The sequence below is a fragment of the Capra hircus genome, chromosome 15 (genome assembly GCF_001704415.2).
Source record: "Capra hircus breed San Clemente chromosome 15, ASM170441v1, whole genome shotgun sequence".
Taxonomy (NCBI): domain Eukaryota; kingdom Metazoa; phylum Chordata; class Mammalia; order Artiodactyla; family Bovidae; genus Capra; species Capra hircus.
Genome location: NC_030822.1, coordinates 36586318 through 36606587, shown reverse-complemented (window position 1 = coordinate 36606587; position 20270 = coordinate 36586318). Strand labels below are relative to the sequence as shown.

The 20270-nt window shown below is 37.1% G+C and overlaps 1 protein-coding gene across 1 annotated transcript; it reads right to left on the bottom strand.

Moving 5' to 3' along the window:
• On the bottom strand, nt 516-1478 carry LOC102190246 (olfactory receptor 10A5). Its single transcript, XM_005689736.2, has one exon. It carries the CDS (start codon nt 1467-1469, stop codon nt 516-518), a length of 954 nt encoding a protein of 317 aa, XP_005689793.2. The 5' UTR covers nt 1470-1478.

The window sequence follows — 20270 nt, the reverse complement described above, 5'->3', positions numbered from 1 at the left end:
ATTTTCCAATATCCATACTACAACCAGTGAGCCTAAAAGAACTAACACTCCCTCAGGGACATGAAAACTAAAGTAAGGAGAGTTATGCACCAGGGGAGAACTAGCAGAGCTTCCTATCTGATGAGCGGAGTCAGATTTGCCCAAAGGAAGACAAACTGACATGGTGATTTTCCATGGGTTTTGCTCTTTTTTATTATGTGTGTTCCCATGCTAGGATTATAAGCAGTTTCATACTGTTAACAGTATGGAAAGAGGAATGTGAATATCTGGAATTATTTGGCCACATTAGTGTTAAATTGACAATAAGAAAATAATGTGGTCTATACTGGACAAGCAGAGGAATTTTCCAGGTGGTTTTGATAAGTCTAAACTACCTCTGTTATGTTTTCTCTTCACTGAGCTTTCCAATATTCATTTCAGCAGTGGGTTTCATCACAACAGAGATAGGCAGAGGGATTCTAAATATCAAACTGATTGTTCCTTATTTGATAAACTTTAGTATTATTTGTTAATGCTTATGGGATGCAGTTTCTAAGGCCTAGGGCCTTGTGGAAGGTCCGGCCAAGGGCATTCTTTACCTTGTTATTTCTCAGGCTGTAGATGATGGGGTTCAGCATGGGAGTCACAACAGCGTAGGAGAGTGAAAGCACTTTTTTGCTCTCAGGAGAATTATTGGACTTAGGTTGGAAGTAGGTGAGGCTTAAAGATACATAGAAAAGGGAGACGACGAGCAGGTGAGAGGAGCATGTAGAGAAGGCTTTATGCTTCCCCTTAGCTGATGGAATCTTCAGGATGGCAGCAGCGATGCGAGTGTAGGAACATAGGATCAGCGAGCAGGGCATCATGACAACGAGAATGGTTCCAATGATGGCATAGATCTCAAACCGTGCTGTGTCTGCACAGACCAGCCTCAGCACAGGAGGGCTGTCACAGAAGAAGTGGTTCACCTTGTTGATGCCACAGAATGGAAAGCTGAAGAGCCACGTGGTCTGCACAGTAGCCATGGGAATGCCTGGAAACCAGGAGACAGCTGCCAGTTTGGCGCGTGTCCTTGGGTTCATGATGACTGGGTAGTGCAAGGGACTGCAGATGGCTACATAGCGGTCATAGGCCATGGTGGCCAGGAGGAAGCATTCAGAAACCCCAAAGAAGAAGAAGAAATACATCTGCGTGGCACAGCCAAGAAAGGAGATGGCTGTGTCCTGGGCAACCAGGGTCCCCAGCATCTTGGGCACGATGACTAGGTTGAAGCCAATCTCTAAGAAGGACAAGTTCCTGAGGAAGAAGTACATGGGGCTGTGCAGCATGGGGTCAGCCAAGGTCACCAGAATGATGAGGCTGTTTCCCAGCAGAGTGACCAGGTAGATGAATAGAAATGTCAGGAAGAGTAATGACTGTATTTCAGTAGGAAAGGAAGAGAAACTCATGAGGATAAACTCACTTACTCTTGTCCAGTTTCCTTCAGCCATAAATATAGGAATGAACTCCCAGCTGTGGTCATAGAGATTCTTGATTGGAAGAGTCAGATTCTGGATTTGTTTTTCAGAATCCTTCTTAGGGTCAGGGAAAGAGGCAAGATCAGGATCTCAGTTGAAAGAGAAATTATCTTGTGTTATCTGAGAATAAAAGCACAAGGAAGAATGGCCACAGCATGAGCTCTGAAATGGCCCTAGGTCAGGTTTCAGAAGAGTTGATACGTTTCTATTTGTACGTTGACATACAGGGAAAGTTTATGCCTAATCAGAACCATGCATCCCTGAAGGAGCCACCAAAGGGTCTATTTTGGGAGACAGTGATACTCCTAAAAAACACATAGACTTTTGAGAAACAAGCACAATGTTCATGATTTCATTAAAAAACACATACATGTGAATTTATCATAACTTTAGAAGTATCTTTATGATTATGATACAGATCAATGCATCTAATTAATTTTCTCCTCTTCATAAATCTTTTTTTGCCTGGTTAGAATTTGGGAGGTAAACGAGGAGCTAGTATGTATTAACATATGTATGTGCTTTATCCTTATACATGTGCATTTTACAGATGAGGAAACTGACCCCAGAGAAGTTAATAAATAGCAATTAAAGTGGCAAATCTGGAGTCTAAACTACATCTGTTGGATTCTGAAGTACTCTGATTTCTATTAAACCATGCTTCGTTGAACAGTTTTGACTTGATCTGGGGATTACATCATTAATGGTTACGAGAATTACAATTGGAATTTTTGCCAAATCACATTGAAGATAGAGGACAATCAACACCACTAACATCAAGGTGTCCAGACTCAATTGGATCCTTATTTTACATTATTTGCTTCTAATGTGCAACTGGTTATCAAGAGGTTCTTCTTCTCTTGTTATATTGGTAATCTAAAGTACTAAATTCTAATGGAGACATTATGAGATAAAGTTGGAAAATGATGTGGGCCAAGAGACTGGGATAAATGAAAGGGAATTAGATGTGGATGGAGAACTATAGTAAGAACAACACACATTTAATAACAGAAATAAAACATTATTAGGAGCAGTAAAAACCAAAGTTGACACAAAGTAAAACAGAAATAAGGATATAGTTAGAAAAGACTATCTGAGGGGAAATCATGATAATAAAATTGAAAGATTATAGAGTCCAGTGTTAGAAACTTAAGAAAACTGAATTAATGAATTAGAACGCAAGAGAATTTATATCTAAATTATTGAGAAAAAACAATAGACAAAAATAAGAAGAATAATAATGAAGTAAAATAAATAAAATCAATTTAATAGGCATTCCAGAATATGTAACAAAGGAGAAAAGAAAAAGAATATTCAAAGAAGTACCAGAGGGAAAATAAACATCTCTGAGCTGAAAAAAGACATGACTTTTTGAACTGAAAGAATCCCTAAATGCAAACAAATTTTAAAAGATTCACACAGGCATATGTCTTTATATGAATTTTCTAAAAAATTTGAGGATGGGGAATAATTCTGTTCACTAACCAACCTAGCAAATTATTAAAACAAAACAACAAATTAAAACAAATTCTGTAAACTGCAACCAAACAAAAACTCTGGCCCAACTGCAAAGGAAAAAAATGAATCAGGAAGTTCTGTGTCTATAAGATGGAGTAGGCAGGCTTTTCCTTTTCCTTCCCACTAATTATAACTAAAAACCCTAGATAGTACACATCAAAGAAACATAAAATTCTGAAAGGTGGGGATCATATACATCGGCAGGTATTTAAACATGTTATAATGTTACCATAGAATATTATATTTCCTCATAGTATTACAATATTTTATTATGTTTATTTGTGCATGCTTTGAAGACTATCACTCTAGGCACATAACTGAAACAGAATGAATCCCTGGACCAAGGCATATATAAACAGCTCTGGGGCAACTTGAGGGGAAAGTAAATGTTACATTCTTACATTAAATAGCACAATAAAATATACCCAACATAGAAAATGACTTAAATGTAAATGCGAAGCTTTAGCTGAACTGAAGAAAATATAGATAACTATTTAGCTTTCTGAAGTTCTTTCTCAGCATGTATTCTAAAGCAGAATCCAAAAAAGAAAATATTCATTGATTTTAACAAATAAAAATCAAATAATTTTAAACACTAATAGTTTAACATAGACATTAAAAGATAAATTTTAATAGAGACAATGTGTACAAGATAAATGTCAACATATTGTTACAAATTACCCAAGGGAAAACTAAGTAAACCTATAATCATTCAGTTCACATCATCAGAAATCAAATGCCAGAAGAGAAAAACAGTTCAAAGTCAAGAAAAATTAATTACAATTTTTTAAAGGAGATCATTTTTTCTTAAAAAATTTTAAACATGGTATTTATTTTGGGTAAATGTGAAATATAAACATTCAAACACTATAGGTCCAAACAATAAGTGGATTTTACACTATGTATTAGAGATTCTTTGAACTGGCAATTTTATATCTATAATTTTAGATTAAGATTATTTGCAAATTTTATATACCAGGATGCTCCAGTCACTATTTATTTATAATAGTGTAATTAAAACAAGTGATAAAGAACGATCTAACTATATAAACATAGATTGTGAAATAAACTGTTACATCTACACATCTATATTATGAATACTATGAAGTAATTAAAATGTATGTTATAAGAATAACAAATGACATGAGAAAATATTCAATAAGTTTTTGCTAAGTTAATAAAGTGTGCTACAAGATAGTATATTTAATACAAAACATTTATTTTAAATAGAAAATTTATATATGTATTACATAATACATTTGAAAGCCTTCAGTTCTGTTTATTCATTACCATCTTAGTGGTACAATTCCAAGAGTTTAAAATTTCTTCTTCACGTTTTATATTTTTACATTATCCATAGTGAAAATGTATTTTTTTTAATTTGAAGAACAAATACTTGAATATTATTAAGAACAAGACACTTATAACACAAAACAACCCATAAACAAAAGGGAAAACTTAATGGCAAGCTGGGAAAATATTTGTAATAATGGCAACAAATAATAAAAAGTGTTTGGCTACCTAATATATAATAAGCTATAGAAATCCCTTTTAAAATGACACAAACTGCTCAAAAGAAATATACAAGACACAAAGATTTATTTCACCAGAAAGTTCCAATGGCCAGTAATCATATGAAAATTACTCTATTTTGCTAGTAATAAAGTTAAAAATTAAGATAGAAATTTAATTTCTTTTCAGTTTGAAATATTGAAAAGTATAATATTCAGTGCTAGTAAGGGTTGGTTAGTAAGGAATATGGAGAAGGCAATGGCACCCCACTCCAGTACTCTTGCCTGGAAAATCCCATGGACAGAGGAGCCTGGTGGGCTGCAGTCCATGGGGTCGCGAAGAGTCGGACACGACTGAGTGACTTCGCTTTGACTTTTCACTTTCATGCATTGGAGAAGGAAATGGCAACCCACTCCAGTGTTCTTGCCTGGAGAGTCCCAGGGATGTGGGAGCCTGGTGGGCTGCCGTCTATGGGGTCGCACAGAGTCGGACACGACTGAAGCGACTTAGCAGCAGCAGCAGTAAGGAATATCTTATTCTGTTTGAAGCTATGCAAATTAGCCTCAGTTTGTCACAGATTGTGTGAGGATCCTATAATGTTCATACATTTTGATTGAAGAACTCCTTTGGTAGAAGAATTGGAGGCAATGATTTTACATGTCTGTTCAGTGCTGACCATTATAGTGATAGTTTGAAAATGATCATTAATAAATAGGTGAATGAAAGATTCACTTATAAAGCATGAATTTAAGGAAAATCAGGCAATCCTTTAAATAGTTGCTCAGACAGTAAAGCATTTGCCTGCAATGCGGGAGACCTGGGTTTGATCCCTGGGTTGGGAAGATCCCCTGGAGAAGGAAATGGCAACCTACTCCAGTACTCTCGCCTGGAAAATTCCATGGATGGAGGAGCCTGGTAGGCTACAGTCCATGGGATCGCAGAGTTTGACACGACTGAGCAACTTCACAACTTCACTTAATAGTGTAATGCAATAATCACAGTATAATATTAATTAAAAACTAAGATGCCCAAACTGCACATATACACTAAATTTATAATTTTGTAAATACATTTTTTGTATAAAAAGGGTGGAAGGTTATAATCAAAATTTTAAAGTGATCTATTTCCAAGTGCTGTAAAAAGGTGCTTTCTTATTTCTATTTTTATGGATTACTAAATTTTCTACAATGAGCTACATTTATTATATGATAGTAACAACATTAAAAATGAAAATGATGATGATCATAACGATGATGAAGCTGCAATATTTACTAAAAATGTAATAGATTTATGCTTTACGCTTTACATTCATTCTCTCATTTTCTTCTCACAACTGTGATTTAAATGCCATCATTATCCTCCCCATACTAGAGATGAATGCAAAGTTTTAATGCAGATAAATAATTTTGAGATTGAGAAACTTTGTAATTACATGGAAATTACATGGAAATGACTGAACCTGCACTTAAAACCATAATCAGAAAAATTTGTAATAAAAGCAACACTTGGGTTTTCTACAAAGTATGTAAAATGAACCCAACCTAAACATTTCAGTGTCAACCTTTGCCACCAGAACTTCTGTAAAGTACTGGGAAGAAGAGACACAGCCTGACTTGAGGTGGGGGACACAGCAGAACTCGGCCCATGGCCGGGCCACAGTCTCCCTTGTCAGTCCCTCCAGAACTTTCGCAACAAGAGAGGACAGTTAAAACTCGAAGGAGGTATATGTTTTGTCAAAACCTGCAGAGTGAGATTTTTCTGACCCAGAAAGCTTTAGAGGACAGAACTGGAAGTTAAACACACACACACACACACATCTCTGGGTAATCTCAATTTTCGTGCAGTCTCAAATCTCTCTCATGCCGTAGAAAGGAGAAATGAAGGCCCAGAGAGAAGATTGATGATGTCTTCTCAGTGTGGAATAGGAATAGAATTAGATGCTCCACCAAACCCTGCCAAACCTTGTCTAGTTGAGCACCTGAACCTCGAGAAGGGCCTGGGTTGACCCGACACTTGACAGGAGCCTTGCTTCTGCTAAGTCACTTCAGTCGTGTCCGACTCTGTGCAACCTCATAGACAGCAGCCCACCAGGCTCCCCCGTCCCTGGGATTCTCCAGGCAAGAACACTGGAGTGGGTTGCCATTTCCTTCTTCAATGCATGAAAGCCTTACCTGTACCCAATAGGAAGATCTGCCTTGGTCAGCTCTACCTGATACCTATGCTTCCTGCAGGCTCCTGAGAGTTTGGCGACCTCTGGCTCTGCTGTCAGAAAAACCAGAAAAAGTACCAGGGAGGTCCTACTCCCGCATTAATGACTGGACCTGAAGCCAGGCCACTGCAGCCCTCTGCGTCAGGTGTGAGGGAGCAGTCTAGATGGGTTGGCCCTGCCCCCAGCCCTGATTTAGGCGATCTGTTCCCAGCTGTGTCTCTTTTGTCCTCAGGGCCACATGAAGGGCTGGCACATGTATTTCCCCAGGTGTTTCTGGGCTCAACTTAGCTTCTCTTCCTGCCCTTGCTCAAGGGTACCTGACCTTTTTGATTCCACTGTCCTTTGGGACCCTAAGGAATGTCAGATGCCAATAAGATAAAGTTCAAGAAAGGAAAACCATACTCTAGGAATGTGGTATTGTGTAGAGAAAAGCACAAATGTTTTGGATTCTGAGTGACCTAAGTTTAATCCCAGCACTATACCTTTCTGTTTTGTGATGCTTTGCAATTTAAAAAGTTTACTTAAAAAAATCAAGGTGAACAAGATCAATAATATCCATTACAAAATCTTCAGGACTTTGCTTGTCAATTTCTTGAAATGACCACTTAAAATAACAGATTATATTTTGTGGACAGTGTTTGGAGTTGGTTCTAATATCCCAACTGCTTCATATCTGTAAGACCAATGGACAAAGTAGAAGCTATGCTTTTGAATTTAAAAAACCAAGGTAGAGAACATGATACATTATACCATGTTAACTGCATATGTTTTATATAAAGAAAATTTCAATATGTAAAATGAAATTATATATAATGAAATATATAAAATATATAAATGAAATTATTTATTAGAAAATTTCTGTAAGGATATAAAAAATTGATAATAGTTGCTGCTAGGCAATGAATTTGGGTAACAGAGGGAATTATACTTTTGGTTGTATATAATTTTATGTTGATTGAATTTTTATATAAAACACTGTAAGTTTTAAAATAATTTTATAGTCAGAAATAATAATTATTTCTATACTCCATCCATTTTCTCTCGTCTAATTGTAAAACATCTTACATGAACATGGTTCATTTGTCATAACTAAAAAATTAACATTGGTACAATACTATTAACTAAACTGCAGGCCTTAGCTGAATTCACTTTACTCACAAATGACTGGCTTCTGTACCAAGATTCATTCCAAAATACTATGTTGTATTTAGTCATCATATATTCTCATTTTTTCCAATCTGTGATGTTTTCTCAGTATTCCCTTATTTTTCATTTTTGAATAGCAACTGGTAAGGTATTTTGCAGAATCACCCTCAATTATGGTTTGTATGCTGTTTTTTCCATGATTAGGCTTTTGTGGGGGAATGAGGGGGGACTATATCACAGGAGTAAAGCATTCTTCTCATCACATCACACCAGGGTGTGTATGATATATGAACATGACTTATTACTATTTCCTTTTCATGGTCTGTTGCACAGAAGTAAGTCACTAAGTCTAACCCACATGCAAGGAAGGGGAATTAATTTCCACCTCTAGGAGGAAGAAGTCTGGTGAATTTTTGTCATACATAAGCAAATTTTGTGGTTTTAGTGAAATGGAAAGATATCTAATACAAAAGAAAGCTATCATTCTGAAGGGAACCCTCCTACACTGTTGGGAATGTAAGCTAGTGTAGTCACTAGGGAGAATTGAATTGAGGTTCCTCAAAGAACTAAAAATAGAGCTACCATATGGTCCAGCAACCTCACTCTTGGGCATATATCTGAAAAACACAAGAACTGTTTTAAAAAAATAAGTGCATCCAAATATTTGTAGCAGCTCTAATTATAATAGCCAAGAAATAGAAGTAATCTAAGTGTCCATTGATAGATGAATGGGTAAAGAAGATGTGCTATATATACAAAACGGAATATTACTCAGCCATAAAAAAGAATGAAATACTGCCACTTGCAGCAACATGAATGTATCTAGAGATTATCATACTAAGTGAAGTTAAGTCAGACAGAGAAAGACAAATATCATATGATATCACCTTAATGTGGAATCTAAAAAAGGGATACAAATGAACTCATTTACAAAACAGGAACAGACTCACTGATCTAGAAAATCAATTCATGGTTACCAAAAGTAATATGGGGGAAGGGATAAATTAGGAGTATGAGATTAACGAATACAAGCTGCTGTATATAAAATAAACAAGGACCTACTGTATAGCACAAGGAGCTATATTCAATATCTTGTAATAACCTATGTAATGAAAAAGAATATAGAGATGTATGTTGTTGTTTAGTCACTAAGTCACGTCCAACATTTTTGTGACCCCATGGGCTGTAGCTTTCCAGGCTCCCCTGTCCATGGGACTTCCCAGGCAAGAATACTGGAGTGGGTTGCCATTTCCTCCTCAAGGGATCTTCCTGACCCAGGGATCAAACATGCATCTTGTTCATTGGCAGGCAGATTCTTTACCACTGAGTCACCAGGAAAGCCTATAAATATATACACATATATGTGTACATATACATACATTAGCTGTCTATCAATATCTGATTCACTTTGCAGTACATCTGAAATTAACACAACATTGTAAATCAATTATACTTCAATTTTTAAAAAAGAAACTACCTTTTTAGTTTATTCCATTGATTCCTAATATCAAGACCTAGAGAAAATTATTCCATGTCTTAGTTTCTCTTCTATAAAATGCCCAGTACCTGTCCTGAGAAGGAAATAAAGCAAAGTACAGGAAATACGCCATGTGCTGGCAATAGGCATAAATGATAAGGCTCCATTAATATACTGTTTGACCTGGGACTTGAAGGTTGTCATTAAGGAGAGGAAGGGACAGTTCAGTTGACTATATGATGACCAACTTCAACTACTATTATTTCTACCAACACGATTTCTGTACTTACTGACTTAGAATCTTTGTATATACTAATTCTTTTGCTTTGTATAATTTTCCTTTTTGTTTTTAGCTGGTTAATTGCTACACAATCTTTTGATAGCACTTTAAATATCACTTCCTCAGTGAGGTCTTCTCTGATCCCAAAAGCGAATTAGGACTCCCTCCTTTTATTCTTTCTCCAGATTAGTATGTTCTTTTCCTTCATAGTAATGATATCAAACTGTAATTACATATTTATTAGTGTGATTCTTTCCCTATTATCTCTCCTCTCCTTCAGACTGTGATGTCCCTGAGGCAAGGGCTCTGTTTTGCACATCCCTGTAAACTGAGTTCTTACCAATGACTATAAAGATTGCAGAACTGGAAGTAGTGAGAACAGTGAGGACACTCTCAACATATTGCTTTAGAAATGAAAGCCCGCCAAGTGTTATATAATGGTGTGTAAAGACAATGGCAATGAAAATGAGAATTGAGCCATGGTTTGAACAGGGAGAATTTTGCCAAGGAAGAATGAGCAGTATTAGGAGACTGGTTGAACGCTTATATGATAGCCTTTATTGAAATGTAGAATTAAAACGTGGTACAGAACTCTGGGCTTCCCAGGTGGCTCAGTGGTAAAGAATCTGCCTATCAATGCAGAAGACACAGGAGACGAGGGTTTGATCCCTGGGTCAGGAAGATCCCCTGGAGGAGGAAATGGCAACCCACTCAAGTATTCTTGCCTGGGAAATCCTGTGGACAGAGGAGCCTGGTGGGCTATAGTCCATAGTGTTGCAAAGAGTCAGACACAACTGAGCATGCACATGTATATACACATGCACATAGCACTCTACACGGCACACTCTTTTTAGTCTGTAGCTATTTGTGTATATGTCTGTCTCACAGCTCCGAGAGGGCAGCGCCTAGTTCATTGGTACACCAAGTTTCAGTCTGTGAATATTTACTGATTAAATGAAAAAAAGTGTCAACAAATAATGAGGTCACAAAAAAGGGATAAGTAACAAGAAAATTCTTTTCGAAATTTGGAGATTGGGAGCGTGGTGCTAGACATATGTTTTGATAGTTATGCAGACATGTCCTGGAGGCAGCTATAAATACAGAACTCAAATTTCAGTGAAATCAGGGCTAGGGAAACAATTTTGGAATTATACATTCATTTATTCAGTCAGTCCATAACTATTATAGTCCAGACACTGAATAGGCCTCAGAAATACAAACATAAACTATTAACTGTTTTTACTGTGTCCTCCATGCATGTGAAAAATACAATTGCAATGTCTTTAATGCTTAATCATGATGTATGCAAGATGACACATGTGTTCAAAGGAAAGTGAACTTAGATTTGCTTAGAGAGAGAAGAAAACACTAGAGTTTATTCTCAAGTGATATGGAGATATTAACTTGGTATGCAGAGTATGGAATGAGAGGTAGGAATTGTAAAGAGATAAGTAAAGATGTAAAAGTGAAGTTGCTCAGTCGTGTCCAACTCTTTGCAACCCCATGGACTGTAGCCTATCAGGCTCCTCTGTCCATGGGATTCTCCAGGCAAGAATACTGGAGTGGGTTGCCCTTTCCTTCTCCAGGGGATCTTCCCAACACAGGGATCGAATCTGGGTCTTCCACATCACAGGCAGATGCTTTACCCTCTGAGCCACCAAGGAAGCCCAAAGATATAAAAATTTAGTAATAATAATAATAAATAATAATAATAATAATGTCTACCTCTTGTTGAAGACAATGTATCACAAGAAGCTCTTTTTAGAGAAAAAAACTTTATTTGTCCTTTCAATGATCCCAAAGAAATATTAATAGCTCACCAAAGATTATATATGTCTTAAAATATTTTCTCCTATGATCCCTTTGAAGCCTCTTGGCCTTCTATGTTACATATCATTCTTTCCTTTTCCTTCTAACTTATTTATAATTTGTACCTTTATATTTTAGAGAATTTATACTATATTGAAAAGAACATGGTATTTTGGATCATAGGGACCTGGATGCATACCTAAGCTCTGACACTTATTGGTTGTTCCTTTGTCCCTGTTCTATATATCCTGATGATATCTCTGAGGTGTAAATGATGCTTTGTACACAAATAGGTAACACAGTAACTACTTGTTAATTCCTTTCTTTACCCTGATCTTTGGCAAAAGGAGGGAACCTAATAATTTACCTAAGTGATAATTAAAAGGAAACTAATTGAGAATTCTGCATAACTCATATTCTACTTTAAATTGTAAGAATACTATAGAGTATAATGAACTGCAAAGTTCTACAAGTGGAAATGTTTGCCTACATGGGGCCTCAGTTGTTGCCACAGGATACCCAGCTTTAATGCTTTCATAGTAAGTTGGACATGATGGAGGAATAGCAAAGGAGTCCATGATTATGGAAGGGAAGATGATAAAACTTCAAAAGCAAAATCCCTTTTACACAAGCATTGAAGAAAACCTAAAGAAGATTTGATTTCCTCAACAGTCTCTCTAGACTGAGAGCTGGTCTGAGCCTGGGATCCCTGGGCTCTGTTTTAATTCCTTCCACCTCTGTCCCTGGTCCCTCTAGACCTCAATCTGCAGAATCACAGTCACTGAGAGCTGGAAGGGATGAATCCTGGAGACCCAAGAGTAAAGGCATGGAATCTCTGCTAAAGGGAGTTAGTTCTCCCTTCCTATCCTCAGCTCTACTTAGGCTGAGCTCTGTTCTCACTGGCTGCTATCTATCAGTCTCTTCCACCCCTGGGGCTGCAGACTAACCAGCCTATTAATGAGCAGTCACAGTCTGTGACTTCATTAAAAAGTTGTTAATAAGACATGCTGCTGTTCAGGGAGCACAGCTGAGGGAGGCTCCCAGTGGCTTCTCCTGGGGCCTGAAACGAGAGCTTAGGTGAACGGACAGGATCAGATCTGGGGATAGGGTAATGAACTCAGGCTGAAGATTCACACCTAATGAAATCCTGCTAGAAAGCAGGCCAATTTTGAAGCTCAAGTCCCTGCTGACCTGCAGAGTGGGTGGGATCCAGAGCAGCAGTGATTTTCTCTGAGCTCTCAGCTCTGCTTACTGCCTGCTCTGCTCACCCACTATGACGGAGGACTTCAAATTCTGAGATTGAGGTGGTTTTCCTTTGCACTGAATTTTGGTTTCATGATCTCTCCTCTGACCAGTTACAAAGGTCTTTTGACAGATGTCTATCTTACAGACTGTGTCCCTTTGCCACCCATTCTCCATACCACTACCAAAGTAATTTTTCCAAAATACACACTTGACAGTTTCTTCATACTAAAAACCCTCTTAATTAATCCATCCGCTTCACAAAACAGTGTTCAAACACCTTGGCATAGAAGGCCTTTCAAGACTGGACTCCTCCAGACCTCACTACGCTTACTGCTGTTTAGTTTTCCCTTCCAAATAATTTTCATTATATTCATCATCGTCATCAACATCACCAATACTGTCATCAGCATCTTCATAATGCTTAACTTTTCTATATAGAAATTACTATGTGCTCAGCCTTGGTTTTTAATGATTTACATATACTCACTCATTTAATTCTCTCAGCCAAGATGTGGAATAGGTTTTATGATTATCTTCACTTTACAGAAGATGAAATACAGTTGCACAGGCGCTAAATAACTTGCCCAATATCACAGAGTTGTCAAGCTACAGAAGCAGGATAAAGCCCAAGCATTTTAGCTTCTGGTTCATGCTCTTTCCCAGATATTGGCAAATGATACTCTACAGGCCAGATTCAACCCTCCATGGGTATCATATAGTTCATGAGTTAAGAATGGTTTTTACTTGGCTTTTAAATGGTTAATAAATTAAAAAATAATATTTCTTGACACATAAAAGTATATAAAATCCAGGCCACCTGATGCGAAGACCTGACTTATTTGAAAAGACTCTGATGCTGGGAAAGATTGAATGGGATGAGCTGGTTGGATGGCATCACCGACTCAATGGACACGAGTCTGAGCAAGCTCTGCGAGTTGGTGAAGAACAGAGAAGCCGGGTGTGCTGCAGTCCACAGGGTGGCAAAGGGTCAGACACGACTGAGCGACTGAACTGAATGTATTTACTGTTTTTTCTTTGTTTGCTTGCGCTTTTGGTGTCATATCTAAGAATCCATTTCGAAATCTAAGATCATGAAGATTTACGCTTGTGCTGTATTTTAAGAACTCTGTAGTTTGAACTCTTACAGTTAAGTCATCGATCCATTTTGAGCTAATTTTTGTTTATGATGTGAAGTAAGAATCTCTGTCATCTGGGATTCTGATAGGGATTGTGTTGAATCTGTAGATGAATCTGAAGCTCATTGCTATCTTAATGATGTTACATTTTTTTTGATTCATGAACCTTGGATACTTTTACTTTCATTTAGATCGTCTTTAATTTCCTTCAATGTTTTACAACTTTCAGAGTATAAGGTTTGTATTTCAGTTACATTTATTCCTGTATGTTTTATTCTTTTTTATGTAATTGCAAACAGAAATTCTAAATTTTATTTTTCAGGTTGTTCACTGCAAGTGTATAAAAATACAATTATGTGTATTCATCATATATCCTGCAAAAAAAATGTATATAAAATCCAAATTCTAGTATCTAGAAGTAAAGTTTTATTGGAACACAGCCATGCTCATTCATTTACATATCATAGTTACTTCATGCTATAACATCAAAACTGAATGGTTGTTTGAAGTTCATACATTAGTGGTACTTTCATCTTCTGCTTGGGCATTAAAAATCATGGGGATGCACAAGAACAAAGTTGTAAATATTTGAAGCAATATATTAACTAAATGTATTGTAATCATTTTGAAATGTGTCAGTTCAGTTCAGTTCAGTTCAGTGGCTCAGTCGTGTCCAACTCTGTGATCCCATGAGTTGCAGGACGCCAGGCCTCCCTGTCCATTACCATCTCCCGGAGTCCACTCAGACTCACGTCCATCGAGTCCATGATGCCATCCAGACATCTCATCCTGGGTCATTCCCTTCTCCTCCTGCCCCCAATCCCTACCAGCATCAGAGTCTTTTCCAATGAGTCAACTCTTCACATGAGGTGGCCAAAGTACTGGAGTTTCAGCTTTAGCATCATTCCTTCCAAAGAAATCCCAGGGCTGATCTCCTTCAGAATGGACTGGTTGGATCTCCTTGCTGTTCAAGGGACTCTCAAGAGTCTTCTCCAAAACCACAGTTCAAAAGCATCAATTCTTCGACACTCAGCCTTCTTCACAGTTCAACTCTCACATCCATACATGACCAAAGGAAAAACCATAGCCTTGACTAGACAGACCTTAGTCGGCAAAGTAATGTCTCTGCTTTTGAATATGCTATCTAGGTTGGTCATAACTTTTCTTCCAAGGTGTAAGTGTCTTTTAATTTCATGGCTGCAGTCACCATCTGCAGTGATTTTGGAGCCCCTAAAAATAAAGTCTGACACTGTTTCCACTGTTTCCCCATTGATTTCCCATGAAGTGATGGGACCAGATGCCATGATCTTCGTTTTCTGAATATTGAGCTTTAAGCCAACTTTTTCTCTCTCCTCTTTCACTTTCATCAAGAGGCTTTTTAGCTCCTTGTCACTTTCTGCCATAAGGGTGGTGTCATCTGCATATCTGAGGTTATTGATATTTCTCCCGGCAATCTTGATTCCAGCTTGTGTTTCTTCCAGCCCAGCGTTTCTCATGATGTACTCTGCATATAAGTTAAATAAGCAAGGTGACAATGTACAGCCTTGACGTACTCCTTTTCCTATTCGGAACCAGTCTGTTGTTCCATGTCCAGTTCTAACTGTTGCTTCCTGACCTGCATACAGATTTCTCAAGAGGCAGATTAGGTGGTCTGGTATTCCCATCTCTTTCAGAACTGTACTAAATTATTATGCTGTACACCTTAAACATATAAAATGTTATATGTCTGGTGTTAGAAAGTGATCTAGTTTCATTCTTTTACAAGTGGTTGACCAGTTTTCCCAGCACCACTTGTTAAAGAGATTGTCTTTACTCCATTGTATATTCTTGCCTCCTTTGTCAAAGATAAGGTGTCCATAGGTGTGTGGATTTATCTCTGGGCTTTCTATTTTGTTCCATTGATCTATATGTCTGTCTTTGTGCCAGTACCATACTGTCTTGATGACTGTGGCTTTGTAGTAGAGCCTGAAGTCAGGCAAGTTGATTCCTCCAGTTCCATTCTTCTTTCTCAAGATTGCTTTGGCTATTCGAGGTTTTTTGTATTTCCATACAATTCTTGAAATTATTTGTTCTAATTCTGTGAAAAATGTGGCTCGTAGCTTGACAGGGATTGCATTGAATTTGTAAATTGCTTTGGGTAGTATACTCATTTTCACTATATTGATTCTTCCAATCCATGAACATGGTATATTTCTCCATCTATTAGTGCCCTCTTTGATTTCTTTCATCAGTGTTTTATAGTTTTCTATATATAGGTCTTTAGTTTCTTTAGGTAGATATATTCCTAAGTATTTTATTCTTTTCATTGCAATGGTGAATGGAATTGTTTCCTTAATTTCTTTTTCTACTTTCTCATTATTCGTGTATAGGAATGCAAGGGATTTCTGTGTGTTGATTTTATATCCTGCTTCTTTACTATATTCATTGATGAGCTCTAGTAATTTTCTGGTGGAGTCTTTAGGGTTTTCCATGTAGAGGATCATGTCATCTGCAAACAGTGTGAGTTTTACTTCTTCTTTTCCAATTTGGATTCCTTTTATTTCTTTTTCTGCTCTGATTGCTGTGGCCAAAACTTCCAGAACTATGTTGAGTAGTAGCGGTGAAAGTGGACACCCTTGTCTTGTTCCTGACTTTAGGGGAAATGCGTTCAATTTTTCACCATTGAGGATAATGTTTGCTGTGGGTTTGTCATATATAGCTTTTATTATGTTGAGGTATGTTCCTTCTATTCCTGCTTTCTGGAGAGTTTTTATCATAAATGGATGTTGAATTTTGTCAAAAGCCTTCTCTGCATCTATTGAGATAATCATATGGTTTTTATTTTTCAATTTGTTAATGTGGTGAATTACATTGATTGATTTGCAGATATTGAAGAATCCTTGCATCCCTGGGATAAAGCCCACTTGATCATGGTGTATGATCTTTTTAATGTGTTGTTGGATTCTGATTGCTAGAATTTTGTTGAGGATTTTTGCATCTATGTTCATCAGTGATATGGATTAAAGATCTAAATGTAAGGTCAGAAACTATAAAACTCCTAGAGGAGAACATAGGCAAAACACTCTCAGACATAAATCACAGCAGGATCCTCTATGATCCACCTCCCAGAATTCTGGAAATAAAAGCAAAAATAAACAAATGGGATCTAATTAAAATTAAAACCTTCTGCACAACAAAGGAAAATATAAGCAAGGTGAAAAGACAGCCTTCAGAATGGGAGAAAATAATAGCAAATGAAGCAACTGACAAACAACTAATCTCAAAAATATACAAGCAACTTATGCAGCTCAATTCCAGAAAAATAAACGACCCAATCAAAAAATGGGCAAAAGAACTAAATAGACATTTCTCCAAAGAAGACGTACGGATGGCTAACAAACACATGAAAAGATGCTCAACATCACTCATTATTAGAGAAATGCAAATCAAAACCACAATGAGGTACCACTTCACACCAGTCAGAATGGCTGCGATCCAAAAATCTGCAAGCAATAAATGCTGGAGAGGGTGTGGAGAAAAGGGAACCCTCCTACACTGTTGGTGGGAATGCAAACTAGTACAGCCACTATGGAGAACAGTGTGGAGATTCCTTAAAAAATTGCAAATAGAACTACCTTATGACCCAGCAATCCCACTGCTGGGCATACACACCGAGGAAATCAGAATTGAAAGAGACACATGTACCCCAATGTTCATCACAGCACTGTTTATAATAGCCAGGACATGGAAACAACCTAGATGTCCATCAGCAGATGAATGGATAAGAAAGCTGTGGTACATATACACAATGGAGTATTACTCAGCCATTAAAAAGAATTCATTTGAATCAGTTCTGATGAGATGGATGAAACTGGAGCCAATTATACAGAGTGAAGTAAGCCAGAAAGAAAAACACCAATACAGTATACTAACACATATATATGGAATTTAGGAAGATGGCAATGACGACCCTGTATGCAAGACAGGAAAAAAGACACAGATGTGTATAATGGACTTTTGGACTCAGAGGGAGAGGGAGAGGGTGGGATGATTTGGGAGAATGGGAATTCTAACATGTATACTATCATGTAAGAATTGAATCGCCAGTCCATGTCTGACGCAGGGTGCAGCAGGCTTGGGGCTGGTGCATGGGGATGACCCAGAGAGATGTTGTGGGGAGGGAGGTGGGAGGGGGGTTCATGTTTGGGAACGCATGTAAGAATTAAAGATTTTAAAATTTAAAAAATAAAAAATAAAATTAAAAAAAGTGTAAAAAAAAATGTTATATGTCAATTATATCTCAGTAAAACTGGAAAAAATTTCCAGGAGCTAGGAGGTGAACATAGAAGGGAAATGGTCACAGCTTAATTGGTCAGTTCTTTTTGTAGCTGTTTTCAAGTTATAAGAATATGTTCATGGCCCTGTTTGCTGCTAAGAGTGAATTACTCTTGCAAAAAATAAATATTACAAGTTTAAAAGAAAAGCACAGTGATGAAGTTATTACTTGACATCTTGAGTGCCATGTGTATTTCTGTACTGTAACATTTATTTTGTTACCAGTGCACAGATATCAGGTTAGAATGAGAAAAAAATTATATCAAATGTCACATTTTAAAGAGCAGAGGAGTGTAAAATATTCTGACATCAAATTAGATGGTAAATCATTGTGTTTATAATGTAATGATATTCAGGCTTTGCCAAGCATAAACAATACATGTAGAGATTACTACACTAAGTACTCACTGGGATATTTCCAACTTACAGAAAGCAACAGTCAGAGAAATTTGAAACTCAAAGGAATACCTTATTATGGCAGAATGTCTTTATGAAAAAGGAAAAATTAAAGTGGGGCTGCATGCAAAGCTTCCAAGTGGCTCGTTTGTTAGCCAAACAAGGAAAGCCTTTACCAATGATGAGTTGATTAAATTATGTTTGACTGGAACAACAAAAACAAATGTGTCCAGAGAAAATAAACTTGCTTAAGACAATTATCATTTTGGTGAGAACTGATCCTTGAGGAATTGAAGACCTCAGGAGCAGTATCAGTACCAGTCAATTAAAAGGTAAAGCAAGTGATTATGGTTTTCTGTGGCTTTTGATGAATTTACTGATGTTTCTGGGACTGCTCATTGTTGTTATTTATTCAGAGTTAATAATGAATTTAAAGTGATTGAAGAATTAACATTCTCCGCCATTCTTCTTCTTTTATTTTTTAAAATTATTTATTTTTTAATTGAAGGATAATTGCTTTACAGAATTTTGTTGTTTTCTGTCAAGCCTCAACATGAATCAGTCATAGGTATACATATATCCCATCCCTTTTGAACCTCCCCCCTTATCCCTCCCCATCCCACCCCTCTAGGTTGATATAGAGCCCCTGTTTGAGTTTCCTGAGCCATACAGCAAATTCCCATTGGCTATCTATTTTACATATGGTAATGAAGTTTACATGTTACTCTTTCCATACATCTCACCCTCTCTTCCCCTCTCCCCATGTCCATGTCTCTTCTCTATGTCTGTTTCTCCATTGCTGCCCTGTAAATAAATTCTTCAGTACCATTTTTCTAGATTCTGTATATATACATTAGAATATGAAATTTATCTTTCTCTTTCTGACTTACTTCACTCTGTATAATAGGGTCTAGGTTCATCCACTTCATTAGAACTGACTCAAATGCATTCATTTTTATGGCTGATAATATTCCATTGTGTATATGTACCACAATTTTTTAATCCATTTATCTGTCGATGGACATCTAGGTTGCTTCCATGTTATAGCTATTGGAAATAGTGCTGCAATGAACAATGGAATACATGTGTCTATTTGAATTTTGGTTTCTTCAGGGTATATGCCTCGGAGTGGGATTGCTGGGTCATATGGTGGTTTTATTCCTAGTTTTTTTAAGGAATCTCCATACTGCCTTCCATAGTGGCTGTGTCAACTTACATTCCTACCAACAGTGCAAGAGCATTCCCTTTTCTCCACATCTTCTCCAGCATTTATTGTTTGCAGACTTTTTGATGATGGCCATTCTGACTGGTGTGAGGTCATATCTCATTGTAGTTTTGATTTGCATTTCTCTAATAATGAGCAATGTTGAGCATCTTTTCATGCGTTTCTTAGCCATCTGTATGTCTTCTTTGGAGAAATGTCTGTTTAGGTCTTTTCCCCACTTTTTGATTGTTTGCTTTTCTGGTATTGAATTGTATGAGCTGCTTGTATATTTTGGAAATTAATCATTTGTCAGTTGTTTCATTTGCTATTATTTTCTCCCATTCTGAGGGTTGTTTTTTCACCTTGCTTATAGTTTCCTTTGCTGTGCAAAAACTTTTAAGTTTAATCAGATCCCACTTGTATACTTTTGTTTTTATTTCCATTACTCTAGGAGGTGGGTCCTAGAGGATCTTGCTTTGATTTATGTCATTGAGTGTTCTGCCTATGCTTTCCTCTAAGAGTTTTATA

What these genes read in the sequence shown, in the direction of transcription:
- LOC102190246 (XM_005689736.2), bottom strand. Translation starts at nt 1,469, where the DNA reads ATGGCTGAAGGAAACTGGACAAGAGTAAGTGAGTTTATCCTCATGAGT.